Source organism: Epinephelus fuscoguttatus, linkage group LG5 (assembly GCF_011397635.1).
Source record: "Epinephelus fuscoguttatus linkage group LG5, E.fuscoguttatus.final_Chr_v1".
In the NCBI taxonomy this organism is placed as follows: Eukaryota; Metazoa; Chordata; class Actinopteri; order Perciformes; family Serranidae; genus Epinephelus; species Epinephelus fuscoguttatus.
The window spans coordinates 6,292,517-6,318,597 of record NC_064756.1 but is presented as its reverse complement, the minus strand read 5'-3'; the positions used below and the strand labels follow the sequence as shown (position 1 = coordinate 6,318,597).

The following is a 26,081-nucleotide window of genomic DNA, read 5'->3' as shown; positions in this document are numbered from 1 at the left end:
CGGTACAATGCTGCGAGTTGACGTTTATTTTTTCTTCAACAATGAAAACGCGTGGTTTGGTTTAGGAAAAAAGAACAAGGTTTGGCTTTAGAAACTTAGAGGATGCGAACACCACTCTCTCAGGTGAAGGTCATGTTTGTTGGACCCGCTCACCTCACTCAGACTTTCGCCGCCTTAACTTTCGTCATTGTCCCACCACGTTTCCCACCTGACGCCAGCAGGCACCATTAAACTATAACAGCAACCAGCCGTGTGTCCTGCCGACGTTAAAGGATGCCTTTTTTCGATGGTTTCTGATGCACAAGTCACTGCCCAAGTGCCAGATTTCGACAACTTCAGAGTGAGACCGAGCTCGTTAATTAGGAAGTACTTTTTTAGGACGTTGAGACTTTGTTATTGTCTTGTCTGGGACTTAATCATTAGCCATGTTTCCATCAGCCTGTGTAGATGCACATCTAGAAGTATCGCATTGGAAAAATGATGGAAACTCCAAAATTCGAATTAAAACCCCCTGATTCGCACAAACTAAAATACGCTCGCTTTAGCCAGGTTTTGGTTGATTCGAAAAAATGTTGATTCGCAAAACGGGGGATGGAAACAGTTATGTTCGAATTAAGTCTGACGTAGCGCACCTCCCTCCATGGTGATATCCACACTCCGGGTCGGGAAGGCGGTAATGCATTTACAAGCTGGTTGCCAACCGCCAGAAAACGTAGAAGAAGAAGAATGCAAGACTTGTTTTGTTTCTGGTTCTGCGGAAAACTCAGGTGAGTTCGTAGTTTTCACCAAAGTCTGTACATTTAATGGAAACACACAGGATTCGTATTTCTTTCAGTGCACATTTCCCAATGATTCAAATCACTTTTGGATGGAAACATAGCTATTGCTGACAATGTTGAGTCTTTCATACTTATCAGGTCCTACTAATCCCACATAGTTAGGAGAAATTAAAAATGCATATCAAACAAAAGGTCTCAGGAGGATAAAATAGCAGTTGCAAAGTGTTCTGTTTCGACTCAGTACTAATTACTAACAACTACTAACATCTGCCAGAATGCATTTTAAAAAGCATCAAAATAGAAGGTTGTTCATTAAAAAAACAATCCACAGGGACGATCCACCAAGAAGCCCCAAATATCTTCAAATTCTACAAACACCCCTGGCCAAAAATATATATTATAACGTCTGTGAAGCTGAATGTGCTCACTATAGAGCATAATGACAGAGTTTCTGCACGAGGTTGATAAGGTGACCGCCATGTGACATTTGCAGGTGTCTAAGTGGGAGTGAGTTGAGCTTGCATCATCACATTTCAAGTGTTTGGATCCCTGTTTGAAACATCACACTGATCTGCATGCAAATCCAAGCAGGCACAAATTGTGCCACATTAATGTTTAGCTAGTTTATCTCACCTTCGTTATGAAATCACCCGTGATAAAATGTAACCAGGTTCAGTCTTTATCTCGTCAGCATCACTGCTTGGGGAGCTCATGTAAATGTTCATTGACACTATTCGCACTTCAACGAACTGCCAGTGTTGCAATCGAAAGGTAAAAAAACACAGTGAGGTTCAGCCAGGACACAATTAAAGAGTCAGATGGGAGATTCGTTATGACGCCAGCCACGTGTTGTGTGGTGCAGCGTGCCTCCAGCTATTCTCCCCTCTCGTTTAAACGCAAGGTTGAGTTGACTCATTTGTTTTTAGTTTGCTCAAAGTCTTTTATACAAATTTCAGCACATAAATTTGAGTAGAAAATTGCATAATAAGGTCCTTTTATGCAAAAATGTCTCACATTTTTAGAAAAAGGTTCATTTCTTGGCAGGAGGTCTCAGAGTCTGTTATCACCCAGGGATGCCAACACTCACCCTGCACACACAAAATGCATTGGTGCACTCTGAGATGTTCCTGCTTGCTAAAATGCTCGACCTGAAACAAAAACAGAATCTGTCCCTGCAGCGAGAAAACTCCTGCAGCTATAAATCACAATGTGGAAACAATATATCCTTTTACATTTGTGTGACGAGCGGGGGCTCAGGGAGGAGTGACACGCAGCCTCCCAGTCTCTCCTCCATGCCCCTGATGCTTCCTACCCCTAATCTTGACTGCAGATGCAAATAGTCTAAAAAACGTCCCTACCGAACATTTGCATTTAAACAAATAGATAAAGGTCATTTTGAAAAGCTGCCTCCTCTGCCTGCAGTGTGAGGTGGCATGTTCCATGTGTCCCTGCCCTCCTCACAGCATAGTTAAAGCTCCCATCGTGGCACGCCACTCAGTATGGTGCTGCACACTGGGATTCAGCTACTGTAGGCAAATACAGCCGAGGGAGAACAGAGAGGCCTCTGTCTGTGTGTGTGTGCGTGTATGTGTGTGTGTCAGAGTGCTGAACAGCATCATGGACACAGGTAAGATACACTCATTCATACCCAGGCTGACAGCTGCTCCTGCTGTCAGTACTTTTGTTTTAAATGCTCTAACCAAGATATTTGCTGGGAGAAAATTACTTTTTAAAATCAGCTAAACATCAGCTTTTTAGTCTTTTCATGGAGAATGCATGGACAGAAATTTACTACTATCTTTTTTGTTTTTCTGTGTGACAGTGTACCATGTATTGTGACACTTGCTTGCTTTTAAATATCGGATACATTGTTTGCACCTCACTGTGTGCACCTTTGACATTATTTCTGTTATTTGGTTTCACTTGATAGCAACAGTTACAGTCAACTTAAGTTTGGTACTCTTATGGAGTGAGCCATTTTGTCAGGCTTTTACCATTTAAAAGAAAACACAGAGCATGGGGTGTTTTGCATTTGAGACAAATTGATAAAAATAAAACGATTAAAGCGGTAAACAAACATATTTAAACAAAAGAAGGGTGTTTTAGGGAAATATACATGTTGTCAAATTTAGTGAAGCCTCATTGAAAAGATAATTCGTACTGTTCACAAGTTTTTATATGTTGAATCTTATGGTGAGCTGTTACTCAAATTTTGCACGTTGACATGAGCTATATTTAGATTTATATTTGCTATATATTAGATTTTATACTTTCTGTATTGTTATTTTAGTCCCTGTAAATGGCATGCTTTGTATCTGCCCTCCTCTAACTTTGTACTGCAAAGTTTTATTTTTCATTCTATTCTATCTATGATGTGTGCATATTTATTCAATAGTTTACCTTCAAGAAGCAAGTTGATTTAATAGCAATGATGTACACTTTCAAAAATGATTTACTGATTCACCCAAAAAGAAATTAAGGTGACAATTTGTATGCATCTTTTTAAGTAGTTCCAACTGCAGCATTATAGAGCAAATCCTATGAGTCTTTTATAATCTGACAAACCAACATAATTTGCTTTGACCTAGAAAAGCTTAATTAAGTTGAACCAACTTAATATTTATCCAGAAGCTGTGATGTTTAGTGGTCAAATTATTTATTTAAGATAGTCTAACTTAATTATTTTCATTCCATGCTACTCAAAAAATGTCGTAAAATAAGCTGTCAGCAGAGTAAATGTGACAAACATGAGTTTTTTGTGCTGGAAAACATTACACCAAGTGTTATCCATTAACCCCATGACTCATATTTAAGAGTGACGGAATGTATCAGCAGGAACACGATGATGTGAGGTGATGCATTTCTCCATACAATTCATATAAATCAGTGTTTGATATTTGAAAGATGCTTTTCATATCAAGCACTTGCAGGTTATTGTATGCTAATAGCTGGGATTCAAATTTTGAAACACAATGTTTAGTTTGTGCAAAGTGCACAAAAAATTACAAATATTTTGACCTGATCCAAAGATCATCTCATATTTTCAAGAATGTCAGTGGTCGAGCAAAGTCGGGGCTTATCTAAAATATCCATTCAAAAAGCCGGGATCTTTTACATAAAGTTTTTTGCATGCAGTTTCCGTTTGCATAATAAAGTTTGCATTTTCATTGGGTTTATGCTCGCCAGGAATGCCCCCAAATCACTCCAGCACACATTAGAGATTTGAATGTAACAGCAAATGAGTTGCTCCTAAAATGCATACATGTAGTTCTTATTAAGCTCTGTGTAATATATTTTTTTGAGTCATCCAAATCACTCCACTCGTCCCTCACCGTGAGGTTTCAGCAAGTGTTTGTTGTAAATTGCCTCTTTTTGGCAGCCCATTTGCATCGACCAAACCAGAGGCAATTTCCATGACATTTACACACCGATCCCAAAGAGTCATTCGCCTATATGAATAAAACTGTGAAACATTCAAATGAACACACATTTGTGGGGATGGATGAAAATTTGTATGAAGTTGTGCTGTCGGCTGCGGGTCAAACTGTCTCTGGGTTTGTGTCAAGTGTGGATTCTCAAACTGTTTTTTCTGCTCCGTCTAGAATATTCTAAAAGAGTGTACCAAGGCGTTCGAGTCAAGCACACAGTCAAAGACCTGCTGGCAGAGAAGCGATCCCGACAGACAAATGGGCCCAGATACAGCGTAAGCACAATCTCCTCTAAACCGCTCTGCTTTGTCCCGTCCTGTCTCTCCCCACTTCATTTTTCTCCCAAACCAAACAGCGCAGCCACGGTTGACATTCTGTTGGTGACACAATTAAGAGGTCGCCTTTTAAAAATCTCCTCTCCTTGTTTACATTTTGGCTTGTTTTGTGGACTAACGATCCATGGTTGATCCATTGACCACCTGTACCTCCCTCCCCCACTGTCTCTGCTCCCCTCGAGCGCTCCCAAAGCCAATCTGTAAATAGCTGAGCACGATGAGTGTAGAGAGAGACACAAAGCGCCCAGTCCCATCCTGACCTCATAAAAGAACACTGAACACAATGCTTGCAACGGTGATGGCCCTGATCTCCCAAAAACTCCCCCGAGGTGGAGACGGGGGCGGGGTGGGAAGATTGAGGTGGACAGGTAGCACAGAGAGACAGAAAGAAGGCCAGTGAAGGAGGCTGCCTATGCAAAGTTTGATCCACGCACACCTGCCAGCCGACATTGTCCTCGGCAGTTTGCAGGCCACAGACAAGCCTGCTATTGTCTCAGAAACACACGCCAACACACACTCTCACACGCAGTCAGAGAAATCAGGCTCTGCTTTTAGACATCTGCATGCACAAGCAAGACTGGCTTTTCACTTTCCACAAACCGCCTGTCAAAAGGCTTCACAGAGCAGCGTTTACTGTTTGTTTTCTGCTCAGCATCGGCATGTCCACTCTGCAGATATGCAGGCCGCCAACGACTCACATAATGAGCCAACAGTGTGAGAGAGAGGAGAGAAGAAACCATTAGATAAAAAAGAAAGGAGTAAACATGCAACACTTTCAGCTCTGACTTTTATTACGAGAACACTCCCAGTACGTTAGTTCCATGGCCTCTAAGTTGAACCAGTATTTGTGAGTATGAGCTACACTCTCTCAAAGACCAGCGAAGCCTCAAACTTGTGATGTCACCAAGTATGGAGTCTGGAGCTGCTCCATCAGCGTGTTCTCATCCCAACTTGGCCAATACCTGCACTTCACTTTCTCAGGGGACCAATGCTTAAAACTATGATGTGCTTGGTCCTGTGTCCGGTTTGGACGTTCTAGGATCAGTGTTGAGCTTAATTATTACTCAGTAATCGTTACTCTTTTCAAAAGTAATGGTATTACTTTACTTTTAACTCCCTGTCAACAGTAACTGTACACTACTTGTTACATTACTTTTCCGTTACACTCCTCAAAACTGGTAGTTGCATATTTCCCCAAAATTCAGATGTGCGCCTCTGTGTTAATGTCAGGGTAATCACTGGTAAGTGTAGCTCAGGCTAGACAGCTTGCAAATTATCATAGTCTACTGTTTTCTGTTGCCTTTGGCGGTTACTTTCCCAAAGATCTGCCTGAAAGATGGAGAGTCACTCGTGGCGCAACATTTCATCCACCACACATCCAGCAACAAGCTTCATCACTTCTTTGTAGCAGCAGCTGTCCACGATTAAAATCCAGTTTTGGTTGTTTAGCCAGTGCAGGGTTCAGTCTCACCTTTGGTGCAGTGTATTTCCTGGAGCTTCATGTTGCTGTGCTGTTGGTTGAAGTAGGGTTTTTTTTGCAGAGGAAAGAGTTCGAGTACGACTACCTCTTGTCATCTTTCCTCCCAACAAAATCAAAGTAAGGGGAATATTTCCAGCTGCTCAGGAAAGGGTTTCCACCTTTCAAACCTAGCTTGCTGCTTTGTGACGTCCCTGCGCAGCACGACGACTATGAAAATGACTCCGCTGATGTGACTGTTGTATTTCAAGTCAGCAGTAACATCTTAACTAGAAACAAAAAACGGTTTTTGTCTCTATAGCTAATTTCCCCTTTCATGACAACTGTACAGGGGGTGAATTTTTTTTTTTTTTTTTTCATCCGTTTAAATTTTATTAAGGCTTAAAGTTGTGCATAATTGAGGGCGTGGCCACTTTGAGTGACAGGTGGTGCCATCACCAGTGGCTAACTAGTTGCTGGCTGTCTGCTAGGCGTCATCTCAGCTAATTCGCAAGTCACCGGACCTGACCTCTCAGCTGTGTCTGTGCCTTTTGGATATTTTGTTTCGTGAGGGAGCTGGCACCAAGCGGGAGCATGAGCGGGAGCATGAACACCACAGGGCTAGCCAAAGAAGCGTAGTTTGTTAGCCTTAGCTAACTTAGCAGCTTCGAGCGAGGTGGGCGTGTTTAAGCAACCAGGCTTCATTTGGCCCGCCGCTTTGCCCATTTTTGATAGGCCGGGATTCGCCAAGATGGCGATGGCCAGAGCCGAGTATTTTGAGCTTCAAACCCGCTCCTCAGAAACCAATGGGTGACGTCATGGTGACTACGTCCATATTTTTATACAGTCTTTGGTCTTATCACATTTAACCATCTTTGTTTTTGTTGACGGGCAGTGGCGGCTGGTTTTGAGCCATGACTCCTTCTATTCTGGCTCCCAATAACACAACAAGACAAACACATTTTAAGACTCCTGTGTGGCCTACAGCCCGGTGGTGTCATGTTTTGCCTCCAGCTAACAAACTGACGTCAGTGTGATGTCGGCCCTAAAGGGGTCTAAAAGGTAGGAACTCGTCACTCATAGTAAAAGCTGAATGAGAAAATTGTTTTTTAGGGCCTGTAAACAAACATTGGTGATCCACAGTGACTGAGTGATGAGTTCCTTCATTATCATGAACACACACTGTAATTTATTTGACTCAACCCTTCATACAGTGTCCTGGTGCCTCACTCACTCACTAGCACCCGAAAAGTGTCCCGGTTGGGTAACTTTTCCCAAAAACTAGCATCCAGCTGTTTCAGGAAATTATTGAGCCTTTATTTTAAATTAGAAACTACATCTATGGGATGCTTTCTGTAAAGAGTCACATCTTAGCTATGTGGACTTGTGGCTGAGAGCTGCAAGATGAGATTTCAGAAAATATTGATGGGCAAGCTAACACATTACTGGTTGTGGTCTTTTCATGGGACTTTAAAATGTCTACATTTGCAAAGTTATGAGTACTAACAGCAACATGAATAAGACACACTGTCCAGACCTGACCTACAACATGTGGAGGCAGCAGTTTGTTGCAGAGGAGACAAGTGTCTCTGTCAGGGGTCAGCGAGTGCACAGGTGACACAATAACAGCAGCTCAGGAGGCTCCAGCTTCTGCTTTTGTTAATCCTCGAAATGCTGATAAGAAACTCTCTGACTGTTGTACTGGTGTTGGTTTGGTTCATTTTACAGTTTTTCTCTTGTAGGTACAAAATTAAAAATAACAATTGACATTGCATTTGGACTCACCTGACAGCTGACAAATTATTCTACTCATTACACTTCATTTCCATCTTCAGTCTGACATTGTGTCCACTTTAACTGATTTCTGTGAAAGAGGGGGAATCCATTTTCCCTTTCACTAGAGACCAATGTATTTGCTTGAATCTGACGTCATCTTAAATCCACACTGATGCCAACATACTGGTTTTGTCTGTGCTTTAAGAATGGAGCGGAGCACAGTAACAACAAACTGTGATGTCGGGTGATGTCTGTATTGTCTTTTAGCAGTGGCCGTTGTTGTTATTTCTCCTCACTGGTGCCGGTGCACCACCTGACAAGAGCTTGGTAACACTAGTCCAGCCTGTGGTGCTGATTTGATCTTTTTCATTTTAGCTGAGAAATCGCTTTTTCATGTTACATGACATATCATTCTGTCTGCTCAGTGGAGTGGGTGAATTCAAAGGTCTGAACCCAGGTGACATTTATTCTGTTTGAGTGTAATTTTAATTTCAAACTCTCACTTAAAGGACCAGTGTGTAGGATTCAGGGGGATCTATTGGCAGAAAGAGAATACAACATTCAGAATTACTGTAAAATTATGTTTTCGTTAGTGTACAACCATGACCCACTGCGGATATCGACATATCAGTGGGTCCTCTTCCACAGAGTCCACCATGTTGTACCACCATGTTTCTAGAGCAGACAAACCAAACACTGACTGTAGAGAAAGCCTTTTGCATTCTTCACATGAAGGCCACCGTAGGTGAGGGGAAAGAGTTTTCACAATAAAGCAACATTTTTGAATAATTTTTGAAGAATCCAGCATTGAGGCAATGTAACCTTTGAAAGTATAAATATTACACTCTTACTTTTAGAAATTAAATTTTAATTGATAAGCTATAAAACACACATTCGGTCAATGCAGTACCCTCACTTGGTTTGCTGCTACAGTCATATTTTTGTGTGCATATATATATATATATATATATATATAAAAACAAGTTCACTTAAGTATTTATGATTGATTGATATTTATGATTTCTTCCTTGTCTTGGTTTTAGACTTAGGTAATCCCTAGACTGTTGCACAAAAGACCTTAGAAACCAAAGCAAGGTACCTCGCTCTGACTGATCTTATCTGCAACATGACCGAGTTTATGGTGATAAACCATGTTCTGGGGATCAAATTTACTGTGCAGTTTGTGCTTTCTATGACTATACTCCTCCAGAAGTTTAATCTTTTCCTCCTCTGACCATAAGCTTCTTGATTTTCTTTTCGTCTGCCATTTTGTCACTAACTGTAAGACAGCTTTGTGAGACGATAACAGGTGACACAAGTGTGAGTCCAAAAACAGACAAGCAATCTCCATGGAAACTTTCACAGTTGTAAAATCTCTTTTAATGCAGTAAGTGAGTTAATGTTTTTCCTTAACTTAGGAAACCTTAGGGGATTCTGTGCAACTGTGAAAGTCCCTCAGCTAAGGAGGAATTAAGTCTGAGAGTATGGAGGAAACTTAAGGTGTTTTGTGCAACCAGTCTCTGATATTTACTGCACTTGAGTATTGAAAGTTTATTTCTTTGTAACATGTACACCAAATTAAAAATTAGCCGTACATCACACTTAAAGAAAAAGAGGTCTTTTCCCACAACTTGAAGGATTTAAAGAACAAAATCCAGTTTTTCCTTCATTTATCCATCTGTCCCTTCCTCCCTCCTTCCTTCTTCCCGTCCTTCCCTGTTTTGTAGTAAGTAATTAAAATGCTTAGGGGAAATATATCGAAGAAAAAGTACACATGCTGTTTAGGAAATGTAGCAGAGTAAAAGTGAAAGTTGAAACAAATATGAAAACTCAAGTGAAGTCAAGACTATGTCTGCTGCATTGTTTCAGCATGTATCATTATCCTCTAACTAAAGGCAGTGTAACTGTTATGTTTTCTATCAATAACACTAATTTAATGATATTTAAAGTTGTAATTATTATAGAGTAATATCAAACTTCAACTCAGATCAGTAAATGTCAGCCATATTCTCATGACACTGGGTTGTATCTGCAGGTATCCGACCTGCAGCTCAGCTCCTCTTCAATGCCAGGTTTACTTGTATGTTTATAAATGACGCATGAAGTCCCAGTGGTGCACAGAGGCACACAGTAACTAAAGCCATCCACGGCCTCATGTTAGCTAATGCCGCCTTTTATCTGCGGGAATAAAAGGCCATTGAGAGCGAAGAGCAAACTCTGACCACAGAGTCAGTCTCTTCATGCTGGGACATGGAGAGCGCCGCAGTGAAAATATAAAGACCTTACATCATTTCACTTTGTTTGTCTTTTCCGAGAGTGTTTCTATTGAGGTGCTGTGTCCAAACATGCTGCTATTACATAAATGATGCCGGACCGTGAGAAATGAACATGACGTGACATTTCATGAGGCCGGGGAGACTTTGTGAGATGTGTCTGTGGGTCAAATGTTTCACCAATAAGAACTCACAACTCAAGATAAGAGTGAACTTTAATGACCCCTGTAGGGAAATGTGGGGCTTTGACAGTAAATAGTGGTCAGATAGAAGAAGAAATGAAATTTTTTTTAACATAAAGTCCTAAAAGTTCAAACACTAGAACATGGTAATATAAAGTAAGTAAAGGAGCTGCAGTAAAGTGATGGACAAAGACAGAAAAAAGAAACTTTATAAGAGAATATTCTCTCAAACACGTGTGTTCATTTTATCGTTAAAATAGGTGCAACTATTTTTTGAATATCCGCGTGTAACGTAACAGACTGTGAGAATATATAAATATGAAGCGTGTTTTGCATGAGAAGGAAGAGCTTTTCTGTGAAATAATGTTAATAAGTCCATCATCAATACCCTCCTCCACCCCCACACAAACACACACACACACACACACACACACACACACACACACCGGCTGACTGTCTGAGCTTTAGCGAGCTGATTTCCATACGCAGCCTTCAGAGATGCACTGAGCCATACCTGGGCCACATGAGGAAGTCTTGGCACTGGCAAATCACATTCAAATTCAGCCCTCAAAATTTGCTTGCCTCCCAGCCAACACAGGCTTAATATCAACTCTTTCATGTTAGCAATATGCAAACAAGAGAGCCTGTCAAACCCTGTCTGTGTGTGTCTCGCTCCGCACCAATCTGTATCTGTCTTCAGAACAGAAACAGACAGACAAACAAGTTGTTAATGGTGCTGGTTAATTATTAGAGAATATCAAATTCAATATTATGTATAACATTATATTTATCAAGTAGATCAGGGGTCAGCAACTGTTTCTATCTAAAGAGCCATTTTGACCAAAAATAAAACTCTATCAGGAACCACAAAACAAATTTGAACCTTATAATGAAGCTAACACAACCTAATAAGTCTGAATTAGCGTCCACATTGAAGGCAAACAACTCTGTCCACACTATTAGATTCTCTTTTATCCTCCAAGACTACTCCGTTTTTGGATTTTGAATCCACAGCTAGCCAAGCTTTGGAAACTAAACACAAACCACCCCTAATAAGGAGAATGTAGGAAACTCTTTGGGACTACAATAATAATACATTTTTTTTTTTTTTTTTGTCAAAGTGTAAATTCATGCTGTGCACCCACACGTTGTTCTAACTGAGAGCCTATCTGTTTCCAAAGAAACGAGACAGGGAAACAGGAACCATCATCAGTACTGCACAGTTTGCACAGATTGCTCCTCAAATGCGATGTTGTTGTGATGATGGCATCTGGTACTCTTCTGGGGAAACACCACAATAAACCCTTTGGCCTTTTGGCTCTGCCTGCATGTCTCTTGTGACTGTGAATGTTTCCCAGTGCTGTTTAATTTTATCCTCCGCTCGATATAGTGCGAACAAGATGACACAAATGTCAGGCTGAATATGGGGGAAATGTGTATGACAGCTAAAACATTCCCACTGGATGGAATGGTGCAGCTATAAAACTGAAGTCTTGGGTTTATGTCGTCACAATGTAAAGACTGTGAGCTGAGCTGGATCTCGCTGACAGGGCCAGCATGAGAAACAATGCTGCGCATATTCATTGGGCTACACACTGCGGAAGTAAACTCAGAGGCTGGAAAACTTTTATGGGATGTGTGCCAGGTGAGCAACTCTTAGGGTCCAGTATCTAGGTATTATAAAATCCATGGCTACAACAGTAAAGTGCCCAGTCACCAGAAGAAAATGTAAATTTCCACAAACCTTAGACATGTCACATTTGCACATTGTATTTGCATCATAACAGCGTTTCTAAAGTGATGTAGTATATGACCTGACTTTGTCACTGGGAGGTGGGGGAGGTGAAGCATGGCGTGTCACCTGAGTGAAACACCTGCCAAGCTGCAGATCACTGCCTGAGACCAACTAACAACAGAACTGTTTGTGAGTGAGACATTACTGTGTTTCCTGCAGCTTACTGGCTCCCAGATGTGGGTGTTTTATAATGATCCATCGCTGCTTTTCCAACCAAGTGATTTTAATTCTAAAGCTAACCAGCTCTTAAATTTATTGTGGTGATTGGGTTGCTTACACGGTCTAATATACACGACCTAATATATAATAACATAGGAGTCACAGAGGGCATTTCTCTGTAGAATGAGTACTTCTGCTTAAAATAGCTTTAAGTAAAATACTTCCAAATAAAGTTTGGAGTACAGAACTTGTAATGGAGTATTTTTTTTACATGACTGAATTGTTGATTTTACTTAAAAGGGATAGTGCACCCAAAAATGAAAATTCAGCCATTACCTACTCACCCATATGCTGATGGAGGCTCAGGTGAAGTTTTAGAGTTCTCACAACACTTGCAGAGATCCAAGGGGAGAGGAGGTAGCAACACAACTCCACCTAATGGAGGCTGACGGCGCCCCAGATTCAAACGTCCATAAACACATAATTGAAACTACAAAATATCTCCATTCTACCTCATTGTACCCTGTAGCTCTAACTGCCTCTCTGTGCACCGCGCTCACGTGTGTGCCCTTGCACGAGACAGTGAGACATGGGCACCGCGTTCATGTGTGTTCACGTGCTTTCACTGGTCTCGTGCAAGCTCACACGTGAGCGCGGTGCACAGAGAGGCAGTTAGAGCTACAGGCTACAATGAGGCTACAAACAGAGTTCAAATGACGTTTTTCCAAACAACTTTTTATGTCGGGGCTTCAGGACACTTGGATCACTACGGACGAGCAGTATGGAGATATTTTGTGCTTTCAATTATGTGTTTTTGGACGTTTGAATCTGGGGCACCGTCAGCCTCCATTAGGTGGAGTTGTGTTGCTACCCCCTCTCCTGTTGGATCTCCGCAAGTGTTGTGAGGACTCTAAAACTTCACCTGAGTCTCCATCGGCATATGGGTGAGTAGATAATGGCTGAATTTTCATTTTTGGGTGCACTATCCCTTTAAAGCTGCTAGAATTAATATTTTTACAGTAATAATACATCAAATGACAACATGAAATCAATGTGAAAGAGGCTGGTGGTGGTGGTGATGAACTGACAGTGATCTGTATCACTGGAATCTGTAGCTCCACTCTGCCTTACAGAGCTTTATATCATGTTTTAGCTCAGCAGCTAAAGAGACAGGAATTCCCTCAGGAGTCGGTAGAGGCCAAAAACAGAGCTAAAAGAGAGTGAGTATTGGAATCACATTCGTCCTGTAGCCAGAAATAAAACTCCAAATGAAGGCTAACATTGCTCTGTAATTACTGGATGTGTGAATAAGCATCTGTTTGCAAACCAACCTGGTCTCACTCCGAAGTCATCGAAATTCGGCTCTTGGTCAGTGACTTCCGGTGTCAGACACGGATGAAAGAAGCCATCTTTTCATGTCCGCATGATACTCAGCCAAATGGCACCAGGCAGCGTCAGGGATAAATGTAGTGGGACCACAACGAAAGGTATGGCAGCAGAAGTCTGATAAGGGTGAGTGGGAGGGGTGGTGGATGGGTCCAACAGCCACTGACTTTCACCCAGAAGACCAATGTTCACTTCCTGTATTCCTGACTGTAAAGCCAAACCCTGTTCTTTTTTCCTAAAACCTAACCACATACACCTGTTGGCTATGCGTGCCCACGTGCGTTTGTTGTTGAAAGAAAAGAATGTCAATCTACGTGTTGTACTGACATACTGCTTTTATTTTCAAAGGGACTGTATACAAACTGTACATTTCCAATGAAAAGCAAAGTGTATTCTGAAAACAGACAATGCATGTAACAGGCAGAAGTTGACACGGCATCCCAGAACAACAACCAATGCACCCAGGGTACCTTGCACATTATATCTTGACGTGAAAACACTGTAAGGCCTAGACATTGGCAATGAAGGGCCCCTCAAACCTCAATGAACCTCAAAGACCACAGCTGACGGCCAACCAGCAAGTATGTTCTGAAATAACTCTCCACACTAGCAAACAGTGGCCGTCTGTAATCGTCATTCAGAAAGAGAAACTTGAAGACTGTCATGATGCTATTTAGCCAGTTAGCACATTAACAACACAATCCAATGTTGAAAGAATAGATCATATTATCTGTGCACCTGTGAACAATGACACAAACCATCTGGAAATGTTTCTGCTAAACAGCTCAGTGGCTAAAGAAAAATAATCTTACCTTATGGAACAAGTTTGTTTTGGTCTCACTCCCTCTGGACTTTAGCTTTTTGATTTCATTCACTGACAGGCTCCGCTGTGGCCAACAAAGATTCAGCGTGCTGAATCCGCCCAAAAAAAGCAGAAGAGGGCCGACAAGTAAGCAGGCAAGAACTGACAAGGGCAACAGATGCTCACATTGACCAATGGCTGACTGTCAGCTTGGTGTGTCAGGGCCTTTACGTGCCCCCCCCAAAAAAAGGTTTAAGTGTTAGATCTGATCACATCTTCCACCCGTGAGCCAGTGTGGGTCCTGTTCCAAAGGTTAGTGATAGTTAGTGATAGTTTGCTTGCTCGTAACCAGTATCCAGAAACCTAAACAATAAAAGGCAAAATTAGAGAAAGGTCTGAGAACAGAAATTTGTGCAGCAAACACTTCATATTCCTATCGTGGTGATTGCCTCAGATGAATGTGTGTGATGAGGCTTCCCCTGGTTGTCTTTTATCTACTTTAAGTACATGGCTCAGTGCCAGATCAGTCAGTTTCTTACTTTCACCACATTTTTATTGACTTCCTGTCAGGACTTCCCCTCAGACGACTTCTGTATGTTTTCATAACATCCATCTGTCGAGTCATTCCCAGACTGTTTCTGTTTGACTTTTTTTTCTTACCTCTATGTCTGTGCTTTGCATCTTTAACCTTTTACGTTTTGGTAAGTTTTATTTTAGCAGTTTGATGTATGAAAATTGATGTTACCATTCTGCAGCCTGACCTGATCACTGCTGTACGTACAGGAAGTGTACACTCTAACTATGCAAACACTGTAGGATTCATTTACATTTATGAGGAAGGCACTCCCTTCTTCCTGTCACTCTGCAGGATATTTATCTTCACATGTAATTAAGATGTCATCCAGTTCTCACGCCTTATTTCAAGTCTTTTTTCTCTGTCACAGGGGGGATCGACCACTCCGCCCTCATTCGTCCAGATGCCAGGTGAGACGCTGCAAACAAATGCAACATCAAATATCACTCACTCTTTACTGCCTGCAAGCCAAAGCTGTCAACACAGGCTCAATTGGCTCTCTCATTATCAGCACTTAGAGGATCCTGATTTGTGTTTTGTCAGCAAATTTCAAGAATCAGGGGCTTGTAAACGTCACAGAGCTTCAGTGCAGTGACGAAGATTTCATTCATCCCAGTCTAAAAGCTTTGTATTTCCCTCCGCAGGGTCTCACATGCTGCCCAGCTACTATGGCATGAGGCGTCCTTTCATCTCAGACTCAGACTTCTGCCCGTCCACCAAGCAGTTCTCCCCTGACGTCTATTCGCCCACACTGAGTGGTAAACCTCTGGGCTGCGAGCCCTCCACCATGACCGGCTACTCCCCTTTCATTGACAGCTACTACCCAGAGACCTTCGGTGACTACCGCAGCGCTGCCGCCTTCTCCAGCTCAGGAGGATCCTTCCTGCCACCGTCTGCCCTCTCATCCCTGCTGCCCCCCTTTGGTGGAGAGTCCTCGCATTTATTCCTGGTAGGATGGGCTCCTGTGTGTGGATGTCTGTGACAGAGGAAAGGTTCATAATCATCTAAAGTAAATCTGAAATCAGGGAGAAAGGTGTTTTAATGATCATTTGGACGCCTGAGGAATGTTTTAAGATAGACTTAAAAAATACTGAAAGTATCTTTTAAACCTAGTGCATGCTGGGAAATGCTCAAAAGGTTTTAAACCAGCTTGTGAAGAAAAACAAAAAGGCTCCATACTCCAGTGTGCAGGGGCGTCGCGGTGGGGGAAAAAGTGGAACTGATTACCCAGGGCCCCAGTGGGAGGGGGCCCTAGAAAAGGCTGGAATAACTCAATTAAAATTGGCTGAATAATCAGTTGAAAGGCTGAGCTTTATTGAAGAAAGCCGCGGACAAAATCCTGCTAATTCAGTGATAAATACATTTCATTTCTTTTAGAGTCTTCACAAAAAAGTTTCCTGTTATTTTGTTTTCTAAAAGCTTTTATTGTGATGCAGCAAAATTAGGAGATCCTGTTTTTTCGAGCTGACAGTGAACATGACACAGTAAAATAAAGCAGATATCTAAAGTAAAAACAGGACTCAGGACAGAAACTAAACTCCAAACCTGAGAGATTCAGTTAGAAGCTACAAAAGTACTGAGAGACTTTTCTCTCTCTTGCAGACAGACACAAAAGAAGTCTTGCCAAACACACGGCGTATTTCAGAAAGGAGGTTATCAGGGCTTGGCTGTTGGCAGGACGTCACTGCCCAGCTGTTGGACCTACTCTTGAGCAGGTCCATCTCTGGCTTGCCTTGCGTGTCTAAACATATAATGAGAAAAACAAATCGGCATGGCATGGCGGGACTTGGCACGGCCAAAAGCACTTCTGGGAAAAAGGTATTAATGCAGAGCTGAGGGAGTGACGGTGTGCATATATTGCATTCAAATGGAAAGCGCACTCTAGCGCCGCACTGTTTCAAACGTGTATTGCAACAACGGAAGTCGCTGTGTACCAAAAAGTTATGATAACACTGATGAAACCATGTCATCCGATACTTGATGGAGTATTCATTCAGGCTCCTACACAGACACACACGACACGAGTTGACACCACACCTTCTCACCATGCTGGCTGTGTTTACAGCGTAGGACTGTTGGGGAGGGTGTAAATCGAAACAAACCAATCACGTCTTGTCTTTTGACAACTGACAAGTGGCTCAACCTCACACACCTCATCCCTCTACTCGCATCACTGCGTAGCTGACAGCGAGTAACAGCTGTTAGCAGCTGTTAGCTGACAGCGGCACTGGCCGCTAACAGCCAGAGATGGGCAAAAATACATCAAAATGTATTTTGATACAAAATACCCCTCAAATAAATGTACCAAAATAAAATATAAAATACTGGTGTGAGAAAATGTATCAAAATAAAAAAACATGTATTTTGTATTTTCAAATACAGAAAATACTTTTTCTTTTTAGGAGCGACCCGCAGCTCTATAGGTCACTCTGTCGGTCAGTCCACAAAGCTTTTCATGAATAACTCAAAAAGTCCTTGACCAAAAATGCTCAAAATTTGCATACTGCAACTAGAGACCACGAGTAACTATACCAGAAAGAATGCCCACGATTCGTCCATAGGTGGTGCTATACTAACCGATTCAAATCCTTTTGTGAGTAACTCAAAAAGTCCTTGACCAAAAATGCTCAAAATTTACATGCTGCAATTAGAGACCACAAGTGCCAGAAAAAACAACCATGATTCAGCCATTAATGGCGTGATAGTAGCAAATTTGGTCACAGCTATTGTAAATCTGCACTTGTTTTCTCATAATTTGGTATAGCAGAGTATTCAGGTTTGGGCTGGTGTGGGTCCATCCACATGAGCAGCGTGCCTGGTAAGTCTAGTCTAGCTGTGCTGTGAACTGTCCACCGACGGTCTGGCTAAACAGCAGTAAGTTGCTGTAGCTACTGTAGCTAGTTCACTTGTTTGCTGTCTGACTTGGAGCCTTTGGAGCCCTGTGTTCAACTTTTTTTCAAATGAAAAAGAGAAAGAAAAAAAAAGCTAGGGACATGTAGGCTACCCTAAAATATTATTTATTGATTCAGATTTAGATTCAGACAACTTTATTGATCCCACGTGCGGCAATTTATTTGTAGCATACTCATCATGTAGATAAAAATATTTTAAAAAAAGAAATTATAATAAAGTGTTCTATGGTCTTCTGTGGTCTATTATTTTTGTTTTTTGATTCGTGGAGAAAGTATTTTGAGTATTTTAAATACTAATAATGCTTTTTATCAGCCTTATCAAATACAAATTGCAAAATACTCAAATGTAATTGAAATACGTATTTTAAATACAAGTAATAGAATTACTGCCCATCCCTGCTAATAGCGGCTAGCGGCTAGCGACTAACAACGGTGCTGGCCTGTGATTGCATTACCTTTCTCCTTCAGCAGCTCTCTCCACCTGGGAAAGGCTAACCCAATGTTGAACCTCGTTTTTTGAATTCGCCGGTCACGTTGCCTTTTTGATTCCCTTTTGTGCTTTCTTGGTGACGAGGATTCCGTCTCCCGTGATCCTGCATAATACATGATCCTGCAGTATGCTCAAAGAGTGGGACTTTGTTATACTGCAGTAGTGCCGGGGTAGTAGCGAAGAGCCTCTTGCTCCTCTCCTTCGGCTTCTCAGTCATGCAGCGCTGGCCTGGCTCTCAATGAAAATGCCGAAGACGGGGCTGTATGTCCCTTGCTGGCGGGTGTATTCTCAAGATGGCGAAACGTTATGACGACTTGCCCGCACAATGTACAAACAAATCTGAAATTCTCCTTTTACGAGAATAAGTCAGATTATTGGTGGAGGTAATAGTACACCAGTGATGACATATTTATGAATGCAGACATCAATTTTTGCCAATAAACAACTGAAAATGTTACACAATGTCCCTTTAAGCTGCTGGAGCACCAGCGTACCCTGTCATGTCTTTCCCCAAAAGGAAAATTAGAGTTGCTAAAAACAAACAAAGAAAGGAAAGTGAAAGAAAGTGAACTGACTTTGTAAAAAAAAAGAAAAAAGAAAAAGGTGGATGAGAGAATCATAGACTGATAGAGGGAGAGCGGGGCCCACAGACAATGCATATGCAGAAGGCCCAGAATCTGGTGCTGCGCCCCTGCCAGTGTGTTTGCAGAATACCTCCGTTTTCTATTATTACTTTAATAGATAGAAACAGCTGTTTGTGATGTATTACTTTTAACGCTGTGTAGATACAGACAGAGAGGTGTGACATGCAACAAAGATCCCTGGTCAGAATCAAACACAGACAACTGTACTACTGTTGGCCGTAATTGTACACCACACATCAGTGGTAAGTGTCAGGTGCTGGTGGCAGATATCAGTTGAAACTCGTCATTAGCAACCTCTAACAAGATGGAAAAACTTGGATGGCTGATAATTTTGACTTATTTGGCTTTTTACAGGTTCAATATATTAATTTAAAGATGATGCGGTATCATCAATACAAAGTGAAACCATCGATACGTGTCATCATCTTTGAGATTCACCTTTATTTTGAAGTTCCCATGGCATGTCTGTGTCACCACTTCTGTCCAAGAACAACTCCTTTCTAAACATTCAAACAGCACTGTGGCCTAACGCCTGGCAGATCATGTTAAGCAGCCGAGCAAAAGACAAAACTGAAATCAAAATTGTGCGATGGCAGACTTTGTATCATCAGTAAATGTCATAGTGTTGGTTAAAGAGTTTGTATAATATCGTATTGCAGTGTCACTTGTAATTTACACCCCTGTCTGTGAGGTGGAGCACTCAGGCTGTGAAAACAGTTTAGTGTCCTCTGTGTGCCTGGAGGGAGCTAAAAGACTGAGACTTAAAGGTCCAGTGTGTCGGAACATTTTCTCATTTACCTCCTCAAGAAAATCTCAGATTTCCAAGTACTTGGAACAAAAAAGTGAATAATTCATAAGTGGATACTACATGTTCTCTGCAGCTGCTCAAACAACAAAGTGCACATCGAGGTATACTCCACATATTCTAGTCTTTGAAAACTGAATAATTCAAGCCAAATGCGTTTTTCACATATTGGTGTTTTGTGTTTTTTCCCCAAATTAGAAACTTACATTTTTGTGGCCACCATAGAAATGTAAAAGGAGCAGTGGCCTACAAGGATTAAATGCTGTGTATGAAAGCGTTGTCAGGGTGCTTTGATTATGATCCAATCCAGAGATTGTAATTATTTCAGTTACAGTCACTCATAGTGCAGGACAAAATTCAACACTACTTATATGTTGTGTTTTTGCTACCTTAGAATGAGCTGTAAATACACAGAGAGTGAGGACTCGTTTATATAGATCAGTATGTTGCACCACCATGTTTCTAACCTAACCAAGTGCTTTTATTGCCTAAACTTAAGGTTATTAACCTAAAAACAGTTTTTACCGATGTAGTAAGATAGTTTTGAAAAGACGTGATGCATGTAACAAGCCTCTATTGAGACACTGTTCAAGATCATCCAAAACAAACGCAGGAGGCAACCTAGCACATCAAATTTTGACATTTTGGTCCTCTAACAAAGCGGCAGTAGTCTATTTGATGAGCTGGGATGAGAATATGTCAAATAATCCACTGAATTTCAAATGGAGGGAGAATTTTTCTCAACCTACAAAGGACAATTTAATCCTTCAGTCAATCTAAAACAATCAAAACCAGTTCAGCTCCTGGAGAACACCTGAACAAGCCAGGAGAAGTCACACTGGTTGCACTGCTTGACACTACTAAATCCCAAATTCTCAAACACGGTCAAACATGTCTTTTATTTCCTTTCTCTAGACATTACAGGAAACAGGAAATCAATGAAAGTAGCACACAGGCTGAGGAAGAATATAAATGACATCATGCCATAACAAAGCACTCCTGTTCTGATATGAGCCAACAGTCTGACGGTATCTGATGGTGGACGCTTCCTTTAGTCGGCAGAGGAAATGACTGAATAATTTGTCCTCTCCTGTCTTGTCTTCCTGCCTCAGAGAGACTCGTGGGAGCAGTCGGTCCCAGAGCCAGTATCCCAGGTGGATCCTCTGTGTCCAGACAGCCTGGCTTCAGTCAGCGTCCCGCCCTCCATGCCCAGCCCTGAGCCTCCAGGGAGCCCCTCCCAGTACCGCTCCCCCAGCCGAGGCTCCTCCATGGGCCCCAGCTCCAGCAGCCAGCCCTACACCCTGCACCCCCTGGAGGACGCCCACTACCACCCGTTAACCACCAGCAGCTCCTACCCGGTCTCCTCCACCTCCTTCCCCTGCCCACCATACATGAGCACTCCCATCAGCGACCTGGTGTCCAAGATGGTGACAGAGGAGGCTGCTGAGAGTCACGTCGGCCTCCCTGCCAACGGCGAGGCCCCATCATCCTGGGCCAAAGAGGACGGAGTGAGCTCCTGGTCGCCCTACGAGATCAGGAGGGCCTACTGACTGGATGATGGGTCAGAGAGTCACAGTTTAGAAGAAGGAGGTTTCACAGACAGTTAAACGATGAACTCAACAAGCACTTGGCAGTCCAGAGAAAAATCAGTCAGCTGTGGAGTGTTTTGGTGACAGGATGATATCCATTTATTTACAGAGAGAGCATTCAAGTTGGTAGATGTGTTGGTAGGAGCCGGTTGAAGGAGTTGAAGAGCCTACTATTTCATACACAAGAAAAAGTGTGACTTTTTTTTTTTTATTTGTTTGAAACAGAACGGACTAACAAAACACACCATGTACCTTAAAACTGAAAAACAAACCAACAAAAATGTAGTTTAGCTGATTAAGGTCGACTTTCATGTTATTAAAAACTGTTTGAGCATCTTACAAAGAACCATAAACTTCCAGCTTACTCCATTGCCAGTGGGTGCAGGCTAAGAGTGTCTAGTTGGAGTTAAAGTCTGATTTAAATTATGTACTGTACATATGTTCACATATCTGTGTTTAGCTGAAAATAAACATGCAAGTAGGATTTCAAAATGGCTGATCTTGAGTGTATTTATTGCCACAATAACCAGGAATTCAGCAGCATGGGACAAGCCTCTGCACGGACCTGCAGTAGCCGTGACACCTTAACGCCACGTGCTGTGCTGCAGCGTCTGAGAGCTAGTTTGCATATGAGCCGGGAAGGTAAAGGGATAGTTTAGGTTTTTTGAAGAGGGGTTGTTTGGGGTACTTATCCATGGACAGTATGCTAAATACAGTTGATGTCAGTCAACACGCCCCCAGTTTGGAGAAGCAGGCTGGAGTCTGGCATGGAAGCTAAGCAATGTGCTGCTGCGAAAGGGTCAGCAACAACACCTTAATAAGTTTGCCACCCTAAAAAAATCAGTAACAGTTTAAATGTGGCTATATTTAGAATAATTTCACCGCTTTACTTTACTGTAGACAGTGATTTCAAATGAGCAAATGAAGCTGTTATATCGCTCTCTTCAAAGCCAGACTCCGTTGAGAAAAACAGTGATTTAACACTGCTGAACACAGGAGCTGCTGCTCTACTGCTGCCTCTGAAAGCTAGTTTGTTTGTGTCATTGTGTGACTGCGGCATTTAAAAGTGTTAGCTCAGATTCACCAAAGTCACACAATAACACAAAATAACTAACTGATTGAAGCAGCAGTAGACCAGCAGCTCCTGTGTTCAGTGAGCTAAAATTGTTGTTTTTCTCAATGGTGTCTGGCTTTGACCAGAGCATAGATGGGAACTGAAGCTGAAAGGGAAAGCAGTAAAAATACTCTAAATATACAGTACACTTAAAATGATATTGTTTTTTTTAGGTGGCTAAAACATGTTTAATTACTGACCCCTCCACAGCAGCACATAGCTTAGCTTCCATGTCAGACTCCAGCCTGCCTCACCACACTGGGGGTGTGCCGTCTGACATCTACTGTATGTAACACACTGACTATGGATAAATACTTCATGCAACCTCACTTCAAAAGTCTCAAACCATCCATTTAAGCTACATGGCTAAAAGTAAAGGATAAATGGCTTTAAGGTTGAGCTGGCAGTGATGAAGAGGTAGAAGCATGGAGGCAAACTCACTGAAAAAGTGACCAAGAGTAAATATATTGACTGCTCCATTATCACTATGTCTTGCATGAAAAAACATTGCGGCATCCATTTTATAGAGGACACAGTGTTCATGAACATCTTCAAGATATAAGAAAATCTAAAAGTTCTGCTTTCTGGAAACCAAAGAACAGCGAAACCGCTGTGTAGCATTCAAAACCACCATATAAACAATACTGTGCTGTGTAAACTATGGCTGTAAATAGATTTAAGTGCATTTCCTGATGTTGAATAATAACATTTGTTGACATCTACGCCAGAGTAAAGCTTCCATGACATATCTTTAAAGTTAAAAAGAAATGACAAAAGACAGAACAAAAAGTGAGACATAAAGGCTCCTTTAATGTTTCGTCTCATCAAATGCTACAAACACACATTTTTACACATTTCGGGGCCCATATGTGTGGTTACAGCGACTTGTGTCAGAAATCGTTTAAGAGGTTAATGCACATATACTCATGCACGAATACAATAACATTAAAATCAATATTTGTGAAGCATCAAGTGGAATTAAACATGATTTAAAAAATTCAAATGTGACACGCTGTTGGTATAAAGTTTTTATGAAATACAAATGATTCAATAATTACTATGTAAAAACACCCAACAGTGTCTTATAACAAATGTCTGAGCTGTTTATACATTCACAGATATGTTAACACTGCTTAGAAATTAAAACTGGTGATGACATGATTATTTATTTATGATAAAATGTTAGAAAACTTACGTGTTGTCAGCTGTCTACACACCAAAGCTTTATGAAGGAGATACAGTTTTCAACAAAAACAATACTAATACTACTATGAGTAATAATAATAAATAAATAAATAATAATTAATAAAATAATAATAATAAATTGGATTTTCTGGATATCGAAAGACACTTTACAGAGAACAACATCAAAACAAAGAAAAAAAATAAATAAATGAAATTACAATAAATTCTGATGTGATATACTGTCAGTATAAAGTTTTTATGAATCACAAATGATACAATAATTAGATAGATAGATAGATAGATAGATAGATAGATAGATAGATAGATAGATAGATAGATGCCAGCTGTCTGTCACCAGAATGCTTACGGAGTACAACAACAGACAAAAAATAATAAAATAGAATAAAACAAAAACTAAATTACACTCACAAATACACAAATATCCTTGTATCTGCATACAACTACAGCACAGTGTGTTATAAACCATTTAATAATTATTTGTATAAACTGTTTATGGATGATAAATATGGGGGTTAAAAAAAAGTCTTATCCAAAAGGCCTTAAGACATAATGTCTTTAATCTGCAGGCTTTTCCAGTCAGGCACTGAGTTCAGATTTCTTGTCTCAGTCTTTTTAATGTTCGATGTATGTGGAAGTCATTTTTAATGAGCTTCTATTAATATGAAACACCTTTATTTTAATTAAGAAACTCATTCCAGTATTGCTCTTTATGGGACTGTGTGTTGTTTTTTCAGAATTAGGGAGAATAGTGGTTGAATTTAAGTGTATATAAATAAAAATTTACTGTGTGTGTCTCTACTAGAGCAGACCATTTTCAAAGCTGTATCTGACATGGATTTTAATTTTCATCAGGAATTACATTTGTTGTGAACATACAAAAACCTTGAATACTAGCCAGTTCATGCTGTTAGGCCTGTAAAAGTAAATGTATGATACACGCAGGGTTACAGACCGGGGAGACGTTGTGCTCTGACACCAGCAGGTGGCGCGCCAACACCGCAGCTGCAGGAGGAGCAGAGGAGCCGCTGCTCTGCAACAAGAGGGAGGAACACCATGACTGCAATGAGACGGAGCAGAGAGCAGAGGATGAAGGAGCTCATGTGTGTCAGGATGAGAAGAGGAAACCTTAAGAGATGTGCTTCGGATCAACAGAGAGTGTCAGAATATGAAACACAAACATGTGACATGGGTCAAAATATTATATATATTATATATTGTCTTTACAGAGTGGAGACACAGCTGCTGCCACCGAGTGCTGCTGTAACTTATATCAGTGTTAGGCTTTCATCTAGCTGTAGTTATAAAAGGGTAATTATAACAGGCATGATAACTACAAAAAACTAAATAGATACAAAATAAAATTATAATAATAGCCTAATAATAATATTATTAATAATACTGGGGCTTAATGAATAAATGAATTAATGACTTAATTTCGAGCAATAAATAAATTAAAATAAAAACAAAAATCAACAAACATGCTCAAAAAGGAGCAGGAAGAAGTGCACATTGATGTAATATAATCCTTCCCTCTTCTCACTATGCATCTCTCTTTTAAAAATTAAATTGTCATCAACTATCCCAAACTTATTTACAACCATTAATATAGATAAATACACAACAATCTTAGATATTAAGTATATAAACCCCATCTTAACTTTACTTACACCCCGGTTAACACCCAGCGATGAATAAGATAAAGACATTCTGCATATGATTTGCGCACTATGAGAGACCTGGCTGCTCCAGGTGTTTACAGCTGTGTTTGATTTTGTCGTTATCACTGATAATTTAGTGACTTTTCATGAGCAAAATACTCTAAAATGATATATATATTTTAAATTAGTGTAGCATTTTGCACAGGCTGGTGTGAATGTATTGTTGCTGTCTGATGCACTGATGGAGCCACCAGAGTGTTGAGTGCAGCCTCATTAAAAATGATTTAAAAATAAATTTGTTTTAGTTTTAATCAAGTGTGGTGAATTTGGATAGAGGTGATTTAGTGCTGAGGTAAGAAGGTGTATTAGATTTAAATATTTATTTAAAAAAGCTGTCAAGCTGTGGGGTTCTACTGGGAGCATTCCTGTATTCCACAATTATTTTTTCTTCTTAATAATTCAAAGTATAAATGATAATGTAGTAAAAGTTTCGGGGTGCCGAGTCTTGTCCCTGCAGCCTTCAGCAGGTGAGTGCACTCACAGCACTTATGGAGCAGCTTAAGGCCTGCGATGCCAAAGATGGCTGCTGCCCTTTGCCACGCCCACTTCTTTGCCACTTTTATGCGTTTTTCTCAGAAATAAAGCATAAATTTATGTTTGAATATACTGTTGGCACGTAGAGAGGCCGCAGTAAATGTGTGGTCGCCGATATAAGGTG

The 26,081-nt window shown here is 41.0% G+C and overlaps 1 protein-coding gene across 3 annotated transcripts in view; it reads left to right on the top strand.

Annotated features, from left to right (window-relative positions):
• Window positions 1-21,877, top strand: part of si:ch211-213d14.1 (uncharacterized protein C11orf53 homolog) — a 30,568-nt gene extending 8,691 nt beyond the window's left edge. The window contains exons 1-5 of one of the 3 annotated variants that reach the window (XM_049575506.1): window positions 2,214-2,406; window positions 4,382-4,482; window positions 15,316-15,355; window positions 15,590-15,894; window positions 20,909-21,877. In XM_049575506.1, the coding sequence (XP_049431463.1) occupies window positions 2,220-2,406; window positions 4,382-4,482; window positions 15,316-15,355; window positions 15,590-15,894; window positions 20,909-21,346 (1,071 nt within the window). In that variant the 5' untranslated portion in view covers window positions 2,214-2,219 and the 3' untranslated portion in view covers window positions 21,347-21,877. Of the gene's footprint in view, window positions 1-2,213; window positions 2,407-4,381; window positions 4,483-15,315; window positions 15,356-15,589; window positions 15,895-20,908 lie in introns of those variants that run through there. The other 2 variants (XM_049575508.1, XM_049575507.1) reach the window with 2 other exon arrangements.
• The last annotated feature ends 4,204 nt before the right edge of the window (window positions 21,878-26,081 follow it).